Raw genomic sequence first — 20,130 nt, forward strand, 5'->3', positions numbered from 1 at the left:
TCTCACATTTGATCCTCATGATGCTGGGAAGTAGCTGCTAGTTATTAGCTTCATTTTACAGGTGAGGAAACTGTGGCAGAGAGATTAATTGATTTCCCCAGGGTCTTGTATATATACATGTCTGCAGTGGAATTTGCAATCAGGTCTTCCTGATTTGGGGTACAATTCTCTATTCACTGAGTCACAGCTTCCCAAGAGTGTTAGATATTTATCTTATTTAAGATAAATTAATATTTAAATATTTGTGTTATTTAAGATTTTACTTTTTTTAAAATATTCTTTGATGAGGGCAGTTAGGACAGTGGAAAGAGGACTGGAAAATCACAAAACCTGGTATACAGGAGATACTTAATCAATGCTTTTTGATTAATTAAATGATTGGTTAGACTGGGAATTAGAGGCCCTGGATTCCAGTCCCAGTTCTGCTAATCTGAAGTATGTTATCTTGGGGCAGCTAGGTAGTACAGTGAATAGAACACTGGCCCTGGAGTCAGGAGGACCTGAGTTCAAATCCAGCCTCAGATACTTGACACTTAACTAGCTGTGTGGCCTTGGGCAAGTCACTTGACCCCAATTGTTTTGCCTTCCTCCCTCCAAAAAAAAAAAAAGTATGTTATCTTGTAAAATGAGGACCTTGGAGCAAAGGCAGCAAGGCTGTAGTAGAGGACAAAGTGTTTCACATGGAGTAAGGTAGACTTGGATGCAAATACTGCCTCAGATACTCACCCCATGTGGCAACAACAGGCAGCCCAATCACCTCTTTGGGCCTCTGTTTTCTTAACCATAAAACAAAAGACACTTAATGTCAATGACATCCTAAGTCCCTTCCAACTCTGAATCTACAATCCTATGAAGTACTCAATACCATTGCCTTTTCTCAGACCCCAAATGTTTAAAGACTAAAATCCTGGAATCAAAATAATTCCCTTCCTTTCTGTTAGTCAATCAACAAACATTTGTTAAGTACTTACTATGTGTCAGTCATTGTATACACAAAGAAAGGAAAAAAATGGTCCCTGCCCTCAAGGAATTTATAATCTATCTGCAATTTACAACATGCAAGTAACTAAATTAAAATAAGCTTTAGACAGGAGAAATTGGCATTAACAGAGGGAAGATATTAAGCACCCCCTGACCTCTCTATAGGTGGCAGGCATGACACCAAGCTTAAAACCGGGATTGCATTGGTTTTCACAAACTCAGTTTCCTGCTCTTACCAGTCTTGCCATTTGCCAGTTATCCCCTCCTTTCCTCTAATGCTCAAGTCAAAGCAACTTGCCCAGGGCTTGATTAAGTTGGCCTCTATTACCATGTGATTTTCACTGGCCTCAATCTCAGGACCATCTATTACAAGGGGTCATATAGAACATTATACACATTATGGATATTGGGAGGACATTAGACATCATATCATTCTTCCTTATCATTCTATGGATCAGAAAAATGGGATCCAGAGAATTTAATTAATAATAATATTAATAGAATAATTAATATATTATATAAATATAATAGTGTGTTGTTATATATTATATAATATTTATTATATTGTATATTATATTATAATATTATATGACATCATATGTAATTAGTAATAAAATAATAATAGCTGACATTTATATTTCACATACTGTGTGCACTCTCATCTGATTCTCACAACAACTCTGGAAAGTGGATGCTATTATTATCCCCATTTTATAGATGAGTAAACTAAGGCAAGCAGAGGTTAAGTGACTTGCCCAGAATTACACAGCTTTTAAGTGTCTGGGGCTAGATTTGAACTCAGGCCCAACATTCCATCCACTCTAGTGAGTGCCTTCAAAAACTCAAACACAGAAATATGAGTTGTTGCCCACAGTAGTATTTTCATATCATGAAAAGGAAACCATATTCACACATGTACCCACTTAGATTTATGGAATATGGGTTTGCTCAAAGCTTCAACTCCTTGAAGGCAGGAACCATATCTTATCTGTTATATCTCCACCTGGTGCCTTTTGAAAGTGCCTAGACTTTGTGCCAGTACAGGATAGATTTTGTGATTCCAAATCACACTCCTGGTGTGAGAACTCCCTCCACCAAGGCAGATCACTGCCCATTGTGACATAGTAGATTATGGGATCACACATTGAGAGAAAGTCATTTAGTCCATTGTAAGGATGAAGAAACTGAGACCCAAAGAGATGAAACTGCTTGCCCAAAGTCACACAAGCAGGGAGTGGCAGGGCTAGGAGGAACCAAGGTATAACAAATATAGCATCTTCCCTAGATACATCCTTTGGAGATACCTAAGAATCATTGACCTTAAGTGACTTATTTAGGGTCACAAGAAATGAATGCCTAAAGCTAGATCGGAATCATCTTCCTAATTCCCAGCCCAGGATTTGGCCATCTTAACTCTCTTGTTGTGCCTTGAGCATAACAAACACTTAATAACAATAAACATTTAACTAAGCAAATGGAAGGGCTGATATTTTTTTCCAAGGTAAAGAGCCATATTTATTGTATATTTTCCCTTTTTTTTTTTTTTAGTTTGCACATTAGTCATGTTGCAAAGAAGAATTTGTACCAATGCAAAAAACCACGAGGAAAGGGAGAGACAGAGACAGAGACAGAGAGAGACAGAGACAGAGAGAGAGAGAGAGAGAGAGAGAGAGAGAGAGAGAGAGAGAGAGAGAGAGCGAGAGCAAGTGAGCAAACAGTATGCTTTCATCTGCATCCAGACTCTCTAATTCTTTGTCTGCATATAGATAGCATTTTCCATCACGAGTCATATGGAGTTGTGTTAGATCCCTGCATTGCTAAGCAGAGCCAAGTCTATCAAACTTAGTCATTGCATAATATTGCTGTTACTATGTAAAATTTTCTTCTGGTTCTGCTCACTTCATTCAGCATCAGTTCATGTAAGGGAAGGACTGGCTTTTCCAACCATTTTAATCTGAGGGTGAGGTTGTTTGGAGTTTTCTTTGGTCCAGACTTGTGGTTTAATTGGCAGAAAGAACTCCCAGTAAGCAAAGCTAGACACTGTTCTCCTATTTGTAGGTTAGAAAGTTGCATGAGTCATTGAGAGGTGCCATGAGTTACCCAGGGTCACATAGCCAGGACTTGGACCCAGGACTCTGAGACCAGTTCTCTGTCCACTCTGTGATTCTGCCTTCCTACTGTCATGGATTATTTGCTCATGGGACTTAGGTTCTGCATTTTGCTCTTACAGCATTTCCGAGGGCGCCTCTGTCAGAGCCACCAAATTTATTGCCTTAATTACACCTCCGCCATCTTCTATCTGGAGAGTTTAAGACAGAGAGAAGACTTTGGAATCTATTTAAAGGTGATGTGAGCCTTGAGTCTTTCTGCATTTCCTTCTTTGTTCTAAGACTCTTTGAGGCTGATGGAAAATAGGGATTGATTGTATCTGTATTTAGTGCAGTTAAGGAGAAAGGAATTCAGATAATTAAACCAAATACAGAAAAAAATGTAAGAGAAAGAAGGAAGGAAGGAAGAGAGAGAGGGAGGAAGAGAGGAATAAACAAATGAAGGAAAAAAAAGAAAGAAGGAAAGAAAGAAAGAGAGAGAGAGGAAGAAAGAGAGAAAGAGAGAGAGAAAGGAGAGAGAAAGAAGGAATGAAAGAGAGAAAGAAGGAAAGAGAGAAGGAATGAAAGAGAGAAAGAAGGAAAGAGAGAAGGAAAGAAAAAGAGAAAGAAAGAAAGAAAGAAAGAAAGAAAGAAAGAAAGAAAGAAAGAAAGAAAGAAAGAAAGAAAGAAAGAAAGAAAGAAAGAAAGAAAGAAAAAGAAAGAAAGAAAAGGGAGGGAGGAAGGAAAGAAAGGAGGGAGGGAGGGAGGAATGAAGGGAGAGAGGGAGGAATGGAGGGAGGGAAGGAGGAATGGAGTGAGGGAGGGAGGGAGGAAGGAAGCAATGGAGAGAGGGAGGGAGGGAGGGAGGGAGGGAGGAAGCATGATGTCTCAGGGAATGGGGAGAATATTATCCAAAATGTCTCCTGAATTATAGTCTGCAATCTCTCCCCTCCCTTTCTTTCTCTTCTTCCCCTTCCTCTTCTCCTTCCCCTTTTCCCATCCTTTCTCCTCCCCCAGAAAGATAGTAAGTGGAACAACTCAAACCCAGGTCCTTTGACTCCAAATGTATCACTCTTTCCAATGAACTGGTAGGATCAAGCAACTAGCATACTGCCTGATATAGAGTCTGTGCTTAATTAATGCATGTTGATTGATTGGGGCTGTCTTGTTTTGGTCCTTGGCAATGCCCTACATAAGTCTGGAAATACATTTAGGACCTATGGGCAGGAAGGTGGAAGAAGAGACCAGAAATACATCTGGGGACAGTGTATATCAAACATGTGGTAAAGGCCCAGCTGAGCAGAGAGAAGCTGCATTGATCTTCCTCCCAATTTTCCTGGGTTCCTTCAAGACAGTTTAAATCACATCTTCTTCAAGAGGCATCCTGGTTTCCCTAACTGCCAGTGCCTGCATCTCTTAGATTGCTTTCCATCTCCTCTGTCTATACCTTGCATGTGTCTAGGTTTTTTGTATGTTGTCTCCCTCATTAGAATGTGAACTCTTTGAGAATGGAGTCATGTGCTAGCAGAAAACAGGAAGATTGTTTCTTACTAACAATTGTTAGCAATAACATTAAAAACTTACTAAGTGGAAATCAGTTGAAGGTGGAGGGCTTGTTCAACGATTCTCAAACCCACTGGCCCGGAAGGTTAAGCAAATGCTGCAGTCTAGCAGCCAAACCAAGGGGAGAATTTTGTCAGCAGAATGATGTCATTTCTAATTTGGGAAACTCTAATGGCCTGGTTGGAGCTGTCAAGTCCTTGAAATGCTCTGAATGTGAAGGAAGGAAGGGTCAGATTTCTTCCTGAGGTCTCTCCTCTTGTGGCCCCATGAATCCACAGAGGGCTTCTCAGCACATCAATAGCTCAACAAACAGCAGAAGACTTTCTCCCTCGCTCTCCTCAAGTCTCCAAGGTGATTTTTTGGCAAAGTCGCAGCTGCAGGGAAGGGTTGGTTTTTTTCTGGAAAGCCTTGAATCACTCCTCCTCCTGTCTGCTCTCCCCTCCCCACCTCCATCCCCATTCCTAGAATGAAACCAAACAAAAGGCTTTTGACCCAGCACTGGCAAAGCACTCTGCAGACTTAGAGAAAACCATGGGGAAATGAAGCCAGAGAATAACAACCTTCAGGTCTTCTGTGTTCAGTTGTTTTAGTTGTGCCTGACTCTTTGTGACCCCCATTTGGGTTTCCTTGGTAAAGGTATTGGAGTAGTTTGCCATTTCCTCCTCCAGCCCATTTTACAGATGAGGAAACCAAGTGAAACAGAGTTAAATGACTTGCTAGGGTCACATAGCTAGTAAGTGTCTGAGGCTGGATTTGAACTCCGGAAGATGAATTTTCCTGACTCCAGGCCCAGTGCTCTGTGCACTATGGCACCACCTAGCTGCCCCTAAAAGTTTCAGGTCTACTATTCCACAGTAATATAGGATCACATACTCTGGGGGCTTTCTCATTTGCTTCAGGAAATGACCACAGCTACAAAGGGACTCTTGAGGAGACTAACTCAAGTTGATTCAACCGATATTCATGCAGCAGGTACTGTGCATCTGTAAGGCAGCTGGTGAAGGGGAAAGAGAAGTCACTTTGAATTCAGAAGACCTAGATTGAAGTCCCAGCTCTCATTTATGAGCAGTGACTTTGGCCAAATCACCTCTCCAGGTCTAAGTTTCTTCTTCTGTCAAATGAAGACATTGGAGTAGATGGCCTCTGAGGTCCTTTTCATCTCTGGTACCCTATGATCTGCTTATCCTTCTAGAATAACACAAAGAGTGGCCTGTAGATGCTAGGAGATGCTTAGAGGGACAGTCTATCACCAAAGCTAGACCTTCCCCCATAGCCTTCCATCAGTGGAGGCCCCAAAGAGCTTCTTTCCAGGTGCAGCCAGGCAGGGAAGGGATGTTCTGATCAGCTACCCTACCCGATTTGTGTTCTACAGTGGTGTGAGAGGCATGACCAGTGCAAGCGACTCCATCTCCCTGAACTGCTGGTGACTCCCCTGCACCGGCTGACTAGGTACCCGCTGCTTCTGAAGAATATCTGGAGGAGGAGTATGGATGCCAGGGAGAAAATTACCATCTACTCCCTCAAGGAAAAAGTGGAGAAGGCGATTCGTAAGTACCAGGGGCTTGTGATAAAAGGAAGATGCTTGAGCTCTGCAGGACTGGGAAGAAAAGAATTACTATGGGAGGAACACCATATTTAGATGAGCAGACCTGCATAAAAATTCTGACTCTACCATTTGCTCTTTGTGTGACCTTGAGTAAATCACATCTGCCTGAGCCTCAATTTCCCCCTCTGTGACATAAAGGGCTTGGACTAGATGGTCTTTGAAGTCTCTTCCCATCGTTTCCCATCTGTACAATGAAAGGGTTGGGCTAGATGGTCTTTGTAGTCTGAGAGAAATGATTATTAAATAACCAATTATTGGGGAGATCCAGGGTTTTTTTTCCCATTTTTCTATTTCCTCATTCAAAGTTCAATTTTTCAAAGAGACCTCCAACCTTGCACCAAAATTTACCCTACCTAGACCATCTTATCTATCTTGAGTTGTTGCCCACCCAACTAGAAAAACTTTACAAAGAATTTAATCTGGGTGAATTTGAGCCTGCTGTGCTCTACCCATGTTTGGGAGTGGCAGGGAGGGGGAGTAGATACTTTGTCTACCAAGGCTTTGTTTGCCCAAGTAAGTGACATAATCAACATCACATCCCCCAGAACCTCATTAAAGTAGGTCTACCTCTCATTATAATATTCATCCTTCTCATTATTTGTTAACTAATCAGAGTTGATTACTGCCTGTTGGGAAAACCCACTCCTCCAAGAGCATATATATAGGCATCAAGAAGTCACCATGATCCATCTTTGGTTTAGGAGAAACAGTCAAATGACCCTTTTATTATTTATCTTCTAACCATAATTAACAAAATAATTGTTAATTACTCAGAAACAATATCTCTCAAACTTTTCATATTTCACAATTCCCTTCCCACCTGAAATGTATGACTTTGACCATAGATCTCTGCTTCCTCAAGTCTAAAATAAAGGGGTCGACTAGAAAGCCTTTGAGGTCCCTTCCCATCTTCAGTCTATGCCTTTGACTCCAGGGGGCCTGTTTCTTCATATATAAAATGAAGGGGTTGGATTTAAAGACCTCTGAGTTTCCTTCTGTCTCTAGAGCTTTGATCTAATGGATCCCAGAGAGCATTCCCTCCATTTTTTTTGGAGGAAATAACAGAAGTTCAGGGAGACAAAGGGAAGTGTTTGAGGGATGACTTGAACCCAGTTCTCCCCAATTCCAAGCCAAGAGCTCTATTTCCATGGCTCTAGACTGCTACTTTCTGAGACAAAGAATTTAATCCTGGTTCTTGAGCTCACCTTTCCCTAGAAGAGAAAGCCAGTGATTTGAGGTCATTTCAAGCAGGGGAATTCCTTTGAGCTAGGAAACTTGGATGGAAGTTTGATCTCCTTATGAATCAAAGATGCTCAGAACAATGGGCCTGAGTCACATCCTCTCTAACCCCGTAAGAACTCAAGCACCACATTACCCAGATGGTTTGATCCCCAGCTCAGATTTTCAGATGTGAATGGAAGCAGGAAAAGCATCACTTCCCAGAAAATTGATGGTACTTTGTTTATAACTTCCAAGCAAAAACCCTGCAAAGCCAGTAGGAATCCACAGTTCTTCCTGAGGATATAACCTGCTTTGTCATTTTGCTTAGGTCACTACAATCCAGTGCTGGCATGCAAACAATTTCAAATCCTGGTTTACCCTTGTTCAAAGTCTCAGGATGTGAACTAACCAGCCAAGGCACCTAAATCCTTCTGTAAGCTAGAGCTGCTCTCCCTTTCTCAGACTACACTCCCCTCTCTGCATCTCTACTGCAGTCAAACTCAACTGCTCTCCCTTCCCCATAAGCACATCCCTTGGCATGGAGACTATCTTAATTAAGACTTAACTAAGTATAAGCACCATGTTTGGCACATAATAGGTCCCTGATAAATGCTTATTGACTAATGGTGTCTAAGACTTAGCACAGTGGCCTGACATATAGCAGGTGCTTAATAAATGGTTATTGATTGGCTAATCATGTGTCTAAGGCTTAGCATACTGACTGGCACATAGTAGGTGCCTAATAAATGCTTATTGATTGATTTTATTGTTTACCTCAATGCCCCTAATACAGCAGCAGGACACAGTACAGGCACTCACTCAATAGACGTTTGTTGATTGAATGATTGATTGATTCTGTCTTTGTTCATGCTGTTCCCTTAAGAGATAATGAGATATGGCAGAGAGAGAGGGCTGAATCTGGAGTTGGAGGACCTGAGTTCAAATCCAGATTCTGACTTTTGCTACCTGTGTGATGTTGGGCAAATCACTTGAGTTCAGTTTACTCATCTGCCAAATGAGGGGATCAGACTTGAGAGCTTCTAAGATGCCTCCCAGCTCTTACTCAATAACAGTATGATTTGGGAGCAAGAAGACCTGGATGGCATGGCCTGGCCCTGGCACTGATTAGTCCTGGGACTTAGAGAAAGTCATCTGACCTCCATGGGCCTCAGTGAATTTACTTGTCCACAACAAAAATATACGGGAAGCTGAATGAGATGTTCTCTAAAATTCCAGCTCCAATGTTCAATGATTGTGTAGCTAGAATGAATTCCTCCTTTTTCTTTAAAGCCCAAATCAAATGCCATCTCATCCAGGAAGTGGTCCTTAACATACCAGGGCTAAGTAGACAGGCTGGTCATGTGCCTGGAGTTGGAATTAAATAAGACCCTTGGAGTCTATCATTTAACAAAAGGAGTTTTCCTTGGCCATCAAAGGAGGACATTCAGAGCAGAGAAGAGCTATTCATTGATGACATGGTTGATTTGGGTGAGCATAGTTCCTTATGTTTTTTTTTCTTTTTTTTTTTTTGGAGGCAATCAGGGTTAAGTGACTTGCCCAGGGTCACACAGCTAGTAAATGTCTAAGGCTGGATTTGAACTCAGGTCCTCCTCCTAATTTCATTGCTTGTGTTTTCTATACTACCTAACTACCATACAATAGACTCTTCTGTGTAAGTGTCTTATCTAATGCTTATCTGATGCTATCTAATGAACTTGGATAATATTATGAATTCTAAGCAACTGAGTTTTATCCCCTTCTAGTTTGTATGTGCCATGTCTTAACTAAATTCTTGCCTACCCCAGTGCCTAGAAGGGGTTCTGAATGTTGTAGACCTTTAATAAATATTTATTGAATTTTTAAAAAATTCTTGAATTCAACCAAGCATGATAATGGCATGCATCCTCATTTCTATTTTCCATAATGGAAAACTCTGAATAAAATGAAGACATTCTGAGTGATTTATGCTAAGTGTGTTATGTGTTAGTCTCTCTCAGGAGTATTCAAATGGTATATAGCTCTCCAAAGTTCCCCAATTAGCTGCTCTGCGAAGTTGCTGTTACTCTTATCATTAATTCCCTTTTGAGAGCTGCAAATGAAAAGTAGCAAATTCTTTTTTTCTCATCTTGAAGATTTGTTTTCCCTTTCTACCTCCAGAGGGTCCAAGGGATTGAAATAAATTTCATCCAGCCAAGGAGTAAAAAGAAATGTGTTGAGGTGATATATGCAGTAGTTTACAAGAATATTCTCATACGAAGGATTGGGATAGATTTTTTGAGGGATATGTCAGACCTTTTTCTGGGAGCCCCTCACTACAGGATGACTTCTTATCAATCTGATATGATGTCAAGTGTAGTTTTGTCCATTAAAGATGGTTTCATCTCACCAGGATGATGAAGCAATCTCTGAAAGTTCCCACTAGTCTTATGGGTCATCTCTCCAAATGAGTTTTTCATCATCCCATATCTTTAATAGCAATAGGAATGGAATTTTGAGAAATGAATATAAACCCACAATGGAAAAATAATGGATTCGTTTCTACCTGTTATCCCGCTCAACATAAAAATATCAATTGCCTCATTACCTCCAATATTTGTATTTCTCTAATTTGGGGCAATGTTTTCCCCCCAAGGGAGAGCAGATAGCCCCAATGCAATTACATCATTTAATAACACATTGAGTAACAATATATAATTCATCTCCCATTTGCCAAACTGTGTTAATAAAGACTTATTGCTTTCAACAAGAGACTAAGGTTAGATCAGTGAGTTTCTTCCTTTGGCATACAAAGAGCAATCAATATTCTGAAGTTGCTGAAGATGCTGAGCAGCCAGTGGGGAGGGGCTTAGGCAGACATAGCTGTGAAGTTGCTGAAGATGCTGAGTAGCCAGTGGGGAGTGGCTTAGGCAAACATAGCTGTGAAGTTCAAGTCGCACCATCTATCATGCCCTTGGATGTGAGGTGCACATGTACAAGGTCTGGTTTTTCTCCTCTTTTAGGTGACCTTGAAGGAAAAGTGAAATGGCTTGACAATTTCCAAAAGTTTCGGCACCTCCAGGAGATCATAGTGTGGCCTCCACTCTGGGATCGAGATAAAAGGTTCTTCATACCAGAGGTATGCCCACTGGGACTGATGTCCCTTCCTGTGAGTTTGTCTTTCTAGGGAAGAATTCTCTATTAGTCTCCTTGCTACCAAGGAGTGAAATAGGATCGTCTCCAGGAATTTCTAGACCCAGGGCAAGCACCCCAAACCATGTCTAAGTCAAGTTACATGAAAGATGCCCTCATTGGGTCGTGCGGGATATCACTTCACTACAAGAAGACAGGGATTGGGAAGCAATGTGGTATAGAAATCCTACCTCTATATCTTAGTACCTGAGGTCCGTAGGCAAGTTTTTAACCTCCTTGGGCTTCAGTTTCCTCATCCGTAAAATTAGACTATTAGATTAGATCAAGGGTTCATAATCTGGGGTCCATAAACTTGTGCTTTTCCTAAAAAAAAATTTATTTTATTTATTATTATTATTTATTATATTATTATTTACTAAAGTATTTTATTTTAAAACTATGTTGTTTTATGAATTTAAAAACATAATTCTCAGAAGGGGTCCATAGGCTTCATCCAACCATGACCAAAGGTATCCATCCATGACACACACACAAAGTAAAAAATCCCTTGACTAGATGATTTCTGAAGATCCTTCCCACTCTGGCTTTATGGTCCTATGTCCTCCGGGGACACTGGCATGATGTCCCTGCTAGGGAACTGGTCACAGAGGAAGGATCCCACTCCAACACACCAAAGCACTTCAAGTGCTACCAGAACCGGTAAATATGGTACCCTGGAATAAAGCCCCAGGTGCCCTGTCCTAGTTACTATTCTACAGGTGAGAATTCTGGGCCAGTAGTATGACTTCCATCTAAATGTTATCTTGCATGGGAAAGGCAGACAGCTTATAGGATTTACTGGATTATGTTTCTTTCTGGATCTATAAGACCACTGGTCAATAGTTCCCAAGAGATGACATTTGTAAAGCATTTAGCACAGTGTCCAGTATATAACAGGCACTTAATAAATCCTTGTTCCCTTCCCTGTTCCCCTATCAGAATATCCCAAGGTCCTAACTTCAGATGATGTGGTTGGGATGTTCCTCTTCTACAGGCTTTATATGAGTCTCTCTCTTGTTTTTGAAGTGCCTGAAACACATCTTTAAGGAACACATGGCAGAAAACATCTTGTCACCAGCCAACAGACACCTCCTTCATGAGGGGAAGTTGATTCTTGCAGGTAATGAACTGATTTCCTTAAACTGGCAACACTTTCTATTTTAGAGCTGGTAAGAAAATCTGGCTTCTTGATTTGGTCTCCATTTGAGAGAGAAAAGGAATAGAGCCTGGGAAATTAGGTGGTGTAGTGGATAGAGCCCTGGGCCTGGAGTCAGGAAGATCTGAGTTCAAATCTGACCACAGACACTTAGTAGTTGTGTGACCCTGAGCAAGTCACTTCACCCTGTTTGCCTCAGTTTCCTCATCAGTAAATGAACTAGAGAAGGAAATGAAAAACCACTCCAGGATCTTTGCCAGGAAAACTCTAAATGGGGTCACAAAGAATCTGACAAGACTGAAATGACTGAACAACAAAAAACTAGAGCTTTCCTGTTTGTCTCACTATGATGTTGGGTAATCAATCCACTGAACTTGGAGTCTGGAAGACCTAAGTTTAAATCTCGCCTCCATCATTTATTAGTTGTCTTTACCCTGGGGAAGTCATTTAGCCTCAGTTTCCCCATCTGTACAATGAAAGGTTAGGTAGACTCAATGGTCCCTAAGGTTCCTTTCAGTTCTCAATCTCTGATCTAATTAATCACATTTTGTGGGACTCTGAGGGTTCAAATCTCATCTTAGATATTTACTAGCTGTTGACCCTAGGCGAGTCACTTAACTTTTCTGTGCCTCAGAAATGTGAGGATTGAACTTGATGGCATCAAAAATTCCCTCCTAGGGGCGGCCAACGAGTAAGAGCACCAGCCCCAGTGTCGGGATGAGCTGGGGATCGAATCCCGGGCTCAGACACTTAGCACCCACCCAGAAACACCTGGCCATGTAACCTTGAGTAAGTTACTTAACCCCAATTGCTTAGCAGAGGGAGGCCAGGTGGCTCAGCGAGTAAGAGCACTGGCCCCAGTGTCAGGATGATCTGGGGATCAAATCCAGGCTCTGATACTTAGCACCACACCCAGAAATAACTGGCTGTGTAACCTTGAGCAAGTTACTTAACCCCAATTGCTTAAAAAAAAAAATTCCCTCCTAGCTCTAAATCCATGATCCAACGACCTCATTCCAATGTTGTGTGTTGTTGGTGCTATAGAATATTTCCTATTCAGGCCACAGTTGGATTAGATGACCCTTTTACCTCTGAGATTATATAAATAGGAATGGGAAAGACTCACGGCACTTTTTATAGCACTGAGGATATCAGTTTAGGGCCAGAAGGGACCTCAGAGGTGAATCCTCTCATTGAACAAATGGGGAAATGGTGGCCCAGAAAGAAGTAGTTTGCCTAAGCCAACATTTGTTTTTCAGTCATATCTGACTCTTCATAACCCCATTTGGGAGTTTTTTTAACAAAGACAATAAAGTAGTTTGCCATTTTTTTTTTCTCCAGCTTATTTTACAGTTGAGGAAACTGAGGAAAGCAGGGTTAAGTGACTTACTCAGGGTCATACAGCTAATAAGTGTCTAAGACCAGGTTTGAACTCATATGTTCCTGACTCCAGGCCTAGTGCTCTAGCTGCCCCCCAAAGCCATATAAGCAATAAATAATAGGGTCAAGATTTGAACCTAGGTCATTCTGACTCCTAAAACAAAGCTTTCTTCATTACATCATTCTGCCTTTAAAAAAAAGATTTCTTGACCTGCATTAATTCCTTTGGTTATAAACCTCCTATTTTCCTTGGATATTAGAGATTAAAAGGAAATAAAATAAAAAGTTTAAAAAATAGCTACTGCATTAATAGTTATATCTTAGTTTACTGTTCTTGCAGTGAGGGGGGAGAAATAGGGACCTAAAGATGCCCTTTGGGACCTGGAGTAGCCTGGTGTTGAATCTAGAGTTAAGCCTCCTACAGGGGTCCTTGAGATAGGACTGAGAAGTCAACAGAATCTGACCAGCCAAGAAGGCAGACCACGGCCACTGGAGGGACGTCCCCTCAGCATTGGCTGAGCATTGGCCCTTGCTATCCACAAGTCCTCCTTTAAATAATAGGGCTATAGCAAGAGAAAGCGCCAAGAGTGAAAGAATACAAGTCAAAGGAAACAACACCCAATCAAAGTCTGGAAGGCTCGCTGGTGATCTTCTGGTTTGAGCCAATTCAGACCTTCAGGGGCAAAGAGTGAGACCACCTCATCCCTAAGTATTGAAAAAGCAGCCGTTTTACCAGACTAAAACAAACAAAATGAATTTTCAAAGGTTTCTTCTTTAAAGGCAGTATATGACAGTAGATAAAGATGAGCCCAAGGGTTAGAAAGATCTGGGTTTGAGTCCAGACTCTGACACAGACTGGCCATGTGATCCCAGGCAGTTCACTCTAAGGTATCTCTCTCACATTCTTAAATTACAGAGATAAGGGTGACTTGGAAATCCACTCAGACAATGAAATCATAGGTTCAGGCCTCTTCCCTCCCCTCTCCCAATTATATCTCTTCAATTCATTTAATCTTTGCTGGTCTGACTACCTGATCATTAACCCCCCAACTTTTCCCCCCAAACACTCCTGACTTGGGGATCCTCTGATCTCCTCTGATTTCTCTTTGTTTCTTGGAGACCTCTATAATTTCTAAAAATGTAAAAAAAATTAAATAAATAAACTACCTTCACTTTTTTTTAACACTGTACTTCCTTGTAAGCATTTGTATTCAGTTATTCCTATTTTAACAACAACAAAACAAACAAACAAACAAAAATGTTCCCCTACAAAGGCCTCATAGAAGGGAGGGAGTCAGCCACAGACCTGGCTTCACATCCAGCCTCTCATACATTCTGGTTGTGTGAGTCAGGACAAGCCACTTAACCCCTCAGTAGCCTGATAGGGAATTCCTTTTCTTTTTCTTCTTTTATTGCTATAGCTAACATTTCTATCACAATATTAAATAGCAAAGGTGATAATGGGCATCTTTGTTCCACCCTGATTGCTTTGGGAAGGCTTCTAGCCTGTCCCTATTACAGATAATGCTTGCTGATGGTTTTAGATAAATATTACTTATCATTTTAAGGTGAGATTTGCTTATTCCTATACTTTCTAATGTTTTTAGGAATGGGTGCTGTATTTTGTCAAAGGCTTTTTCTGCATCTGTTGAGATAATCATATGATTTCTGTTAGTTTTGTTATTAATATGGTCAGTTATGCTGATAGTTTTCCTAATACGGAACCAGTCCTGCATTCCTGGTATAAATCCCACCTGGCTATAATGTGTGATCCTTGTGGTATATTCCTGTAATCACTTTGCTAGAATTTTGTTTAAAAATTTTACATCAATATTTATTAGAGAAATTGATCTATAATTTTCTTTCTGTTTTGGCTCTTCCTGGTTTAAGTATCAACACCATATTTGTGTCATAAAAGGAATTTGATAAGACTCTCCTGTTTTTCCAAATAGTTTATATAGTATTGGGATTAATTATTCTTTAAATGCTTAGTAGAATTCACTTGTGAATCCATATGGTCCTGAGGATTTTTTCTTAGGAAGTTCATTGATGACACGTTTAAGTTCTTTTTTTTTAAGATTGGATTATTTAAGTGTTTCATTTCTTCTTCTGTTAATCCAAGTAATTTATATTTTTGTAGATATTCATCCATTTCATTTATATTGTCAAATTTATTGGCATATGATTGGAAACAATAACTTCTAACAATTGTCTTAATTTCCTCTTCATTGGTCAATTCACCCCTTTCATTTTTCATACAAGTAATTTGGTTTTCTTCTTTCCTTGTTTTAATCAAATTAAGCAATGGTTTATCTATTTTAGTGGGGGGGGTTACCCCATAAAACCAGTTTCTAGCTTTATTTATTAGTTCAATGGTTTTCTTACTTTCAATTTCATTCATCTTTCCTTTGATTTTCAGGATTTCCAATTTGGTGTGTAGGTGGAAAGTCTTAATTTGTTCTTTTTCTAGTTTTTTTTTAGTTGCATGCCTAATTCATTAATCTGTTTTCTCTCTATTTTATTGATGTAAACAATTAAAGATAGAAATTTTACCCTAAGTATCACTTTGGTGGCATCCCCTAAATTTTGGTATGTTGTCTCATTGTTGTCATTTTCTCTAATTAAATTAGCAATTATTTCTATGATTTGTTCTTTGATGTACTTATTTTTTAAGATTAGATTATTTAATTTCCAATTAATTTTTAATTTATCCTTTCATTGTTCATTATTGCATTGCATTATGATCTGAAAAGGATGTGTTTACTATTTCTACCTTTCTGCATTTGGTTGTGAGGGTTTATACCCTAATACATGGTCAATTTTTGTGTAGAGACCACGTAGTGCTGAGAAAAAGGTATATTGCTTTCTATTCCCATTCAATTTTCTCCAGAGAGCTATCATATCTAAATTTTCCATAATAACTTTTTCTTGTTTATTTTTTGGCTAGATTTATCTAGTTCTAAGAGGGGAAACTTGAGGTCCCCCACTAGTATAGTTTTATTATCTATTTCCTCCTGTAACTCATTAAACTTCTTCAAAAACTTAGATGCTATACCATTGGGTGCATATATGTTTAGTATTGATATGACTTCATTGTCTGTGGTGCCTTTCAGCAAAATACAATTTCTTTCTTTATTTCTTTTAATTAAATCTATTTTTGCTTTTGCTTTGTCTGAGATCATGATTGCTAGACCTGCTTTACAGTCTTCAGCTGAAGCATAATAGATTCTGCTCTAGCCCCTTACCTGTGAGTTTCTCTCTGTTTCAAACGTGTTTCTTGTAAACAACCTATTGTAAGACTGTGCTTTTTAATTCATTCTGCCACTTTATGGGTGAGTTCATCCCATTCACATTTATCATTATGATAACTAACTGTGTATTTCCCTCTGTACTATTTTTTTTGCTTAATTCCCTTTCTCTCTCTTACCCCCACCCTTTCCTTCTTCATAAGAGTTTTATTTCTGATCACTTCCTTCCCCAATCTACCCTTCCTTTTATCAGATCCTCCTCACTCCTCCCCCTTCTGTTATCCTCATCCCTTTTGATTCTTTATAGGGTAAGATAGATTTCTATATCCAACTGAGTGTGTATGTTATTCCCTTGTTGAGTCAATTTTGATGAGAGTAAGGTTTAAGTTTTGCCCACCCACCCCCATCTTTCCCTTTATTATAATAGCTTTTTCATGCCTCTATGTGGGATAATTTACCCCCATTCAATCTCCCCCTTCCTTCTTCCAATGCAATTTTCTTTTTCACCCTTTATTTGTGTGTGTGGGGGGGTATCATCCCATCAAAGTCACCTCAAAAAGGTCACCTTCTGTCTACATATAATCTTTCTAATTGTTCTTCTAGTAATAAAGTTGAGTTATAAATATTATCTTGCCATATATCAAATATATAAAATTTATATATATATATATATATATATATATATACAGTTTAACCCTATTGAATATCTTACATTTTCTCTTTCTTGTTTCTTTTTAACCTTTTTATGTTTCCACTGAGTCTTGAATTTGGAGGAAAAACTTTTTATTCAGCTCTGGTCTTTTAATAAGAAATGCTTGAAAGTCCTCTATTTCATTAAATATCCATTTTTTCCCCCAAAAGATTATATTCAATTTTGCTAAGCTCCTAGACTAATTATGAGGCAATTCTCTAGTTGTTTGGAGGGGAATTTGGGAGGGCTTCAGAGATTTCCTTCCTCATTAAGCCATAGTGGCACTGGAAGTCCTCTAGAGAATTTAGAATTTCCTAAATCAGAACCACAAATTCAGAGCTGGAAAGGACTCTAGAGGTTACCTAGTCCAATCCTTCATTTGACAGATTAGAAAATTTAGGCCTAGAGAGTTTAAGCACTGTTTCATGCCTCAGGCAATATGGGACCAATGCAGAATTTTAATGCAGGATCTCTGGATCCAAAGTCAGTGTTCTTTTCTACTCCATCATACTGCCTCCTTTTTTAGAGACAAGAAGGATGAGCTAATTTCCCTTCCCTGGCTAAATACAGTGACCACATCATGTGTGTCAAATATAAAATGCAAACAGCACACAAATTGGAGCAGCTGAAGGCTTTAACCACAAAATATTGTGTCTCTTGTGATGTTGAGGGTGCAGCCTTTTTTCCAGATGGCCCTATTGTGAATCCTGCCAGAAAGATTTTGCTTAAGAGATTTTCTGTGACTGAGACTCTGCCGTCCAATATTTTTATAAAAATAAAATTATGGATATCTTTTATTTATCATCATCATCATCATAATAGCTAACATTTATATAATGCTTCCTATGTGCTAGGTACTTTACAATTATTATCTCCTTTGATCCTTAAAAACAATTCTGGCAGGTAGGCGCTGTGATTATCCCCATCTTGTTGTTGTTTAATTGTTTTCAGTCATGTCTTACTCTTTGTGACCCCTTTTGGGGTTTTCTTGGCAGAGATACTGGAATGATTTGCCATTTCCTTCTCCAGCTCATTTTACAGTTGAGGAAACTAAGGCAAACAGGGCTAAGTGACTTGTCCGGGGTCACACAGCTATTAAGCATCTTAGGACAGATTTGAAATGAGATCTTCCTGACTTTAGGCCTAGTGCTCTATCTACTGAAACACGTACCTGCTCTCAGGCAACATCAGCAGAATTTCTCCTAGTATCACTCTTGTTCACTCTCCTAGTCATTCCATGTAACAAAGGATATTTTTAAATTGTTCTGTAAATTTTTCAAGTAACAAACTTCTTTGCATCCATCATATCTGTCTTTTTAGATTGCACAGTAATACTCCATTATTCATGTCCCACAACCTTAGGAGAGGGAGACACAGCATACAGACACTGACTTTTTATCTAATGACTTCCCTTGGGATATAAGCCTAGTAGTGGAATCTCTGGGTCAAAGAGCATGGATACTTTAGTCACTATATTGGCATAATTCCAACTTGCTTTCCAAAATGGTTGTAATGTTTCATAGCTCCACCAGCAATGTACCAGTGTGCCTCTCTTTTCACAACTCCTCGGATATTAACAATCTCATCTTTTGTCATCTTTGTCAAATTGCTGGGTGTGAATGAAATAAAATCTCAGGGTTCTTTGATTTGCATTTATCTGACTATCAGTGATTTGGAACATTCACATTGCTGCTAATAGTTTGTGATTTCTCTTTTGAGAAGTGCTTGTTCATACCTTTTGACCATTTATCTACTGGCAAACAGTTCATTAATATGTTAGTTATCTATATAATCTAGATACTAAACCTTTAGCTGAGAAATCTCATACAAAGATTTTTCCTACATTTGCTTCCTTTCTTAACCTAGATCCATTCATTTTATTCATGCAAAAGTTTTATAATATCATGTAATTATAATTACCTATTTTACTTTTTGTAATTTGTTATTGTCTTTATTCCTTGTTTGGTTAAGTCAATTGCTGTTCTGATGGAACTTATTGACATGGTGCTATTCCTTACTTACTGTTTCAAAACCAACTACCAGAAATGTGACCTTGGAATTCAATGAAACACACCTTCACTATTAATAACCAAAATCATAGCAAGAGTGACTTTCTAGCTGGGTACCAATATGGATGCAGAAAAGACCAGTGTTAGTGTCTCAGAGTATGGATCAAATCTCTCCAGAAACAAATAAAATGTTGTGCTGTGTCTGAAAAAAAGAATTAAGCTCTAACAAAGGATCCTGTTACATAGAACAGTGACTTCATTGAACTGTCAATCTGAGACTCTCCACTACACATATCTTGCTTTGTGAGCTAAAAGACACACACATAAAAGAAGAATCTGTGATAGGGATTTCTAGTGTGGGAACTCCTTCCATCAGCAGAGACAGCAACTCATCAGTGGTTCAGTAGATAAATCCCAGGGTCATCAAGGTTGAGTGACTTGCTCAAGGTAACAAAGTTAGTAAGTGGCAAAGGGGAGATTTGAACTCAAGTCTTCAAGTGTGGAAACTATACCTCTGAGAAGCTAAGTGACTTGTTCAAAGGAATATAGGGACTAAGTGGAAGAATCTAGATCCTCTTACTCCCAACCTAATATTCCATTCACTGTGACACACTCCCTCTACCATGTAGGACATGGGATGGGATAGGATGAGATCTGTAATTTCATCAGTAAAGGGAAGTTCCCATTAGGAAAGTCCTTATCCCAGTACAGACTGACTTCTCCTCTTCAAGTTTTGGTCTCCAAGAGTTACCTACAGGCACTGAGGAATTAAGTGACCCACCCAATGTTATACAACTAACATACCGTGTTTCCCCGATAACAAGACACTGTCTTATTAATTGTTTTGGACAGAAAAACACCAGAGGGCTTATTTTCAGGGGAGGGCTTATTTTAATGAACATTGACAGCAATTTTAATAAACAGGTAAATGTGAACAAAAAAATGTACCTTTATTCAATAAGCAAATCACTGAGGAAGAACAGGATGACGCGCTCACTGCTGCAGCTCTGATTGGATGCA

At 39.4% G+C, this 20,130-nt stretch overlaps 1 protein-coding gene across 5 annotated transcripts in view; it reads left to right on the plus strand.

Moving 5' to 3' along the window:
- PLEKHG7 (pleckstrin homology and RhoGEF domain containing G7) overlaps positions 1–20,130 on the plus strand; it is an 86,418-nt gene that overhangs the window by 52,729 nt on the left and 13,559 nt on the right. For 4 of the 5 annotated variants that reach the window (XM_069095150.1, XM_069095153.1, XM_069095151.1 and 1 more), the window contains 4 exons: positions 3,212–3,325; positions 6,004–6,178; positions 10,458–10,573; positions 11,653–11,746. In XM_069095150.1, coding sequence (XP_068951251.1) covers positions 3,212–3,325; positions 6,004–6,178; positions 10,458–10,573; positions 11,653–11,746 — 499 coding nt within the window. The remainder of the gene's footprint in view (positions 1–3,211; positions 3,326–6,003; positions 6,179–10,457; positions 10,574–11,652; positions 11,747–20,130) is intronic. The other variant, XM_069095152.1, reaches the window with a different exon arrangement.

The sequence above is a fragment of the Petaurus breviceps genome, unplaced genomic scaffold (assembly GCF_028583685.1).
Source record: "Petaurus breviceps papuanus isolate PSGF00001 unplaced genomic scaffold, PetGlider_PUasm1.0 225, whole genome shotgun sequence".
Taxonomy (NCBI): domain Eukaryota; kingdom Metazoa; phylum Chordata; class Mammalia; order Diprotodontia; family Petauridae; genus Petaurus; species Petaurus breviceps.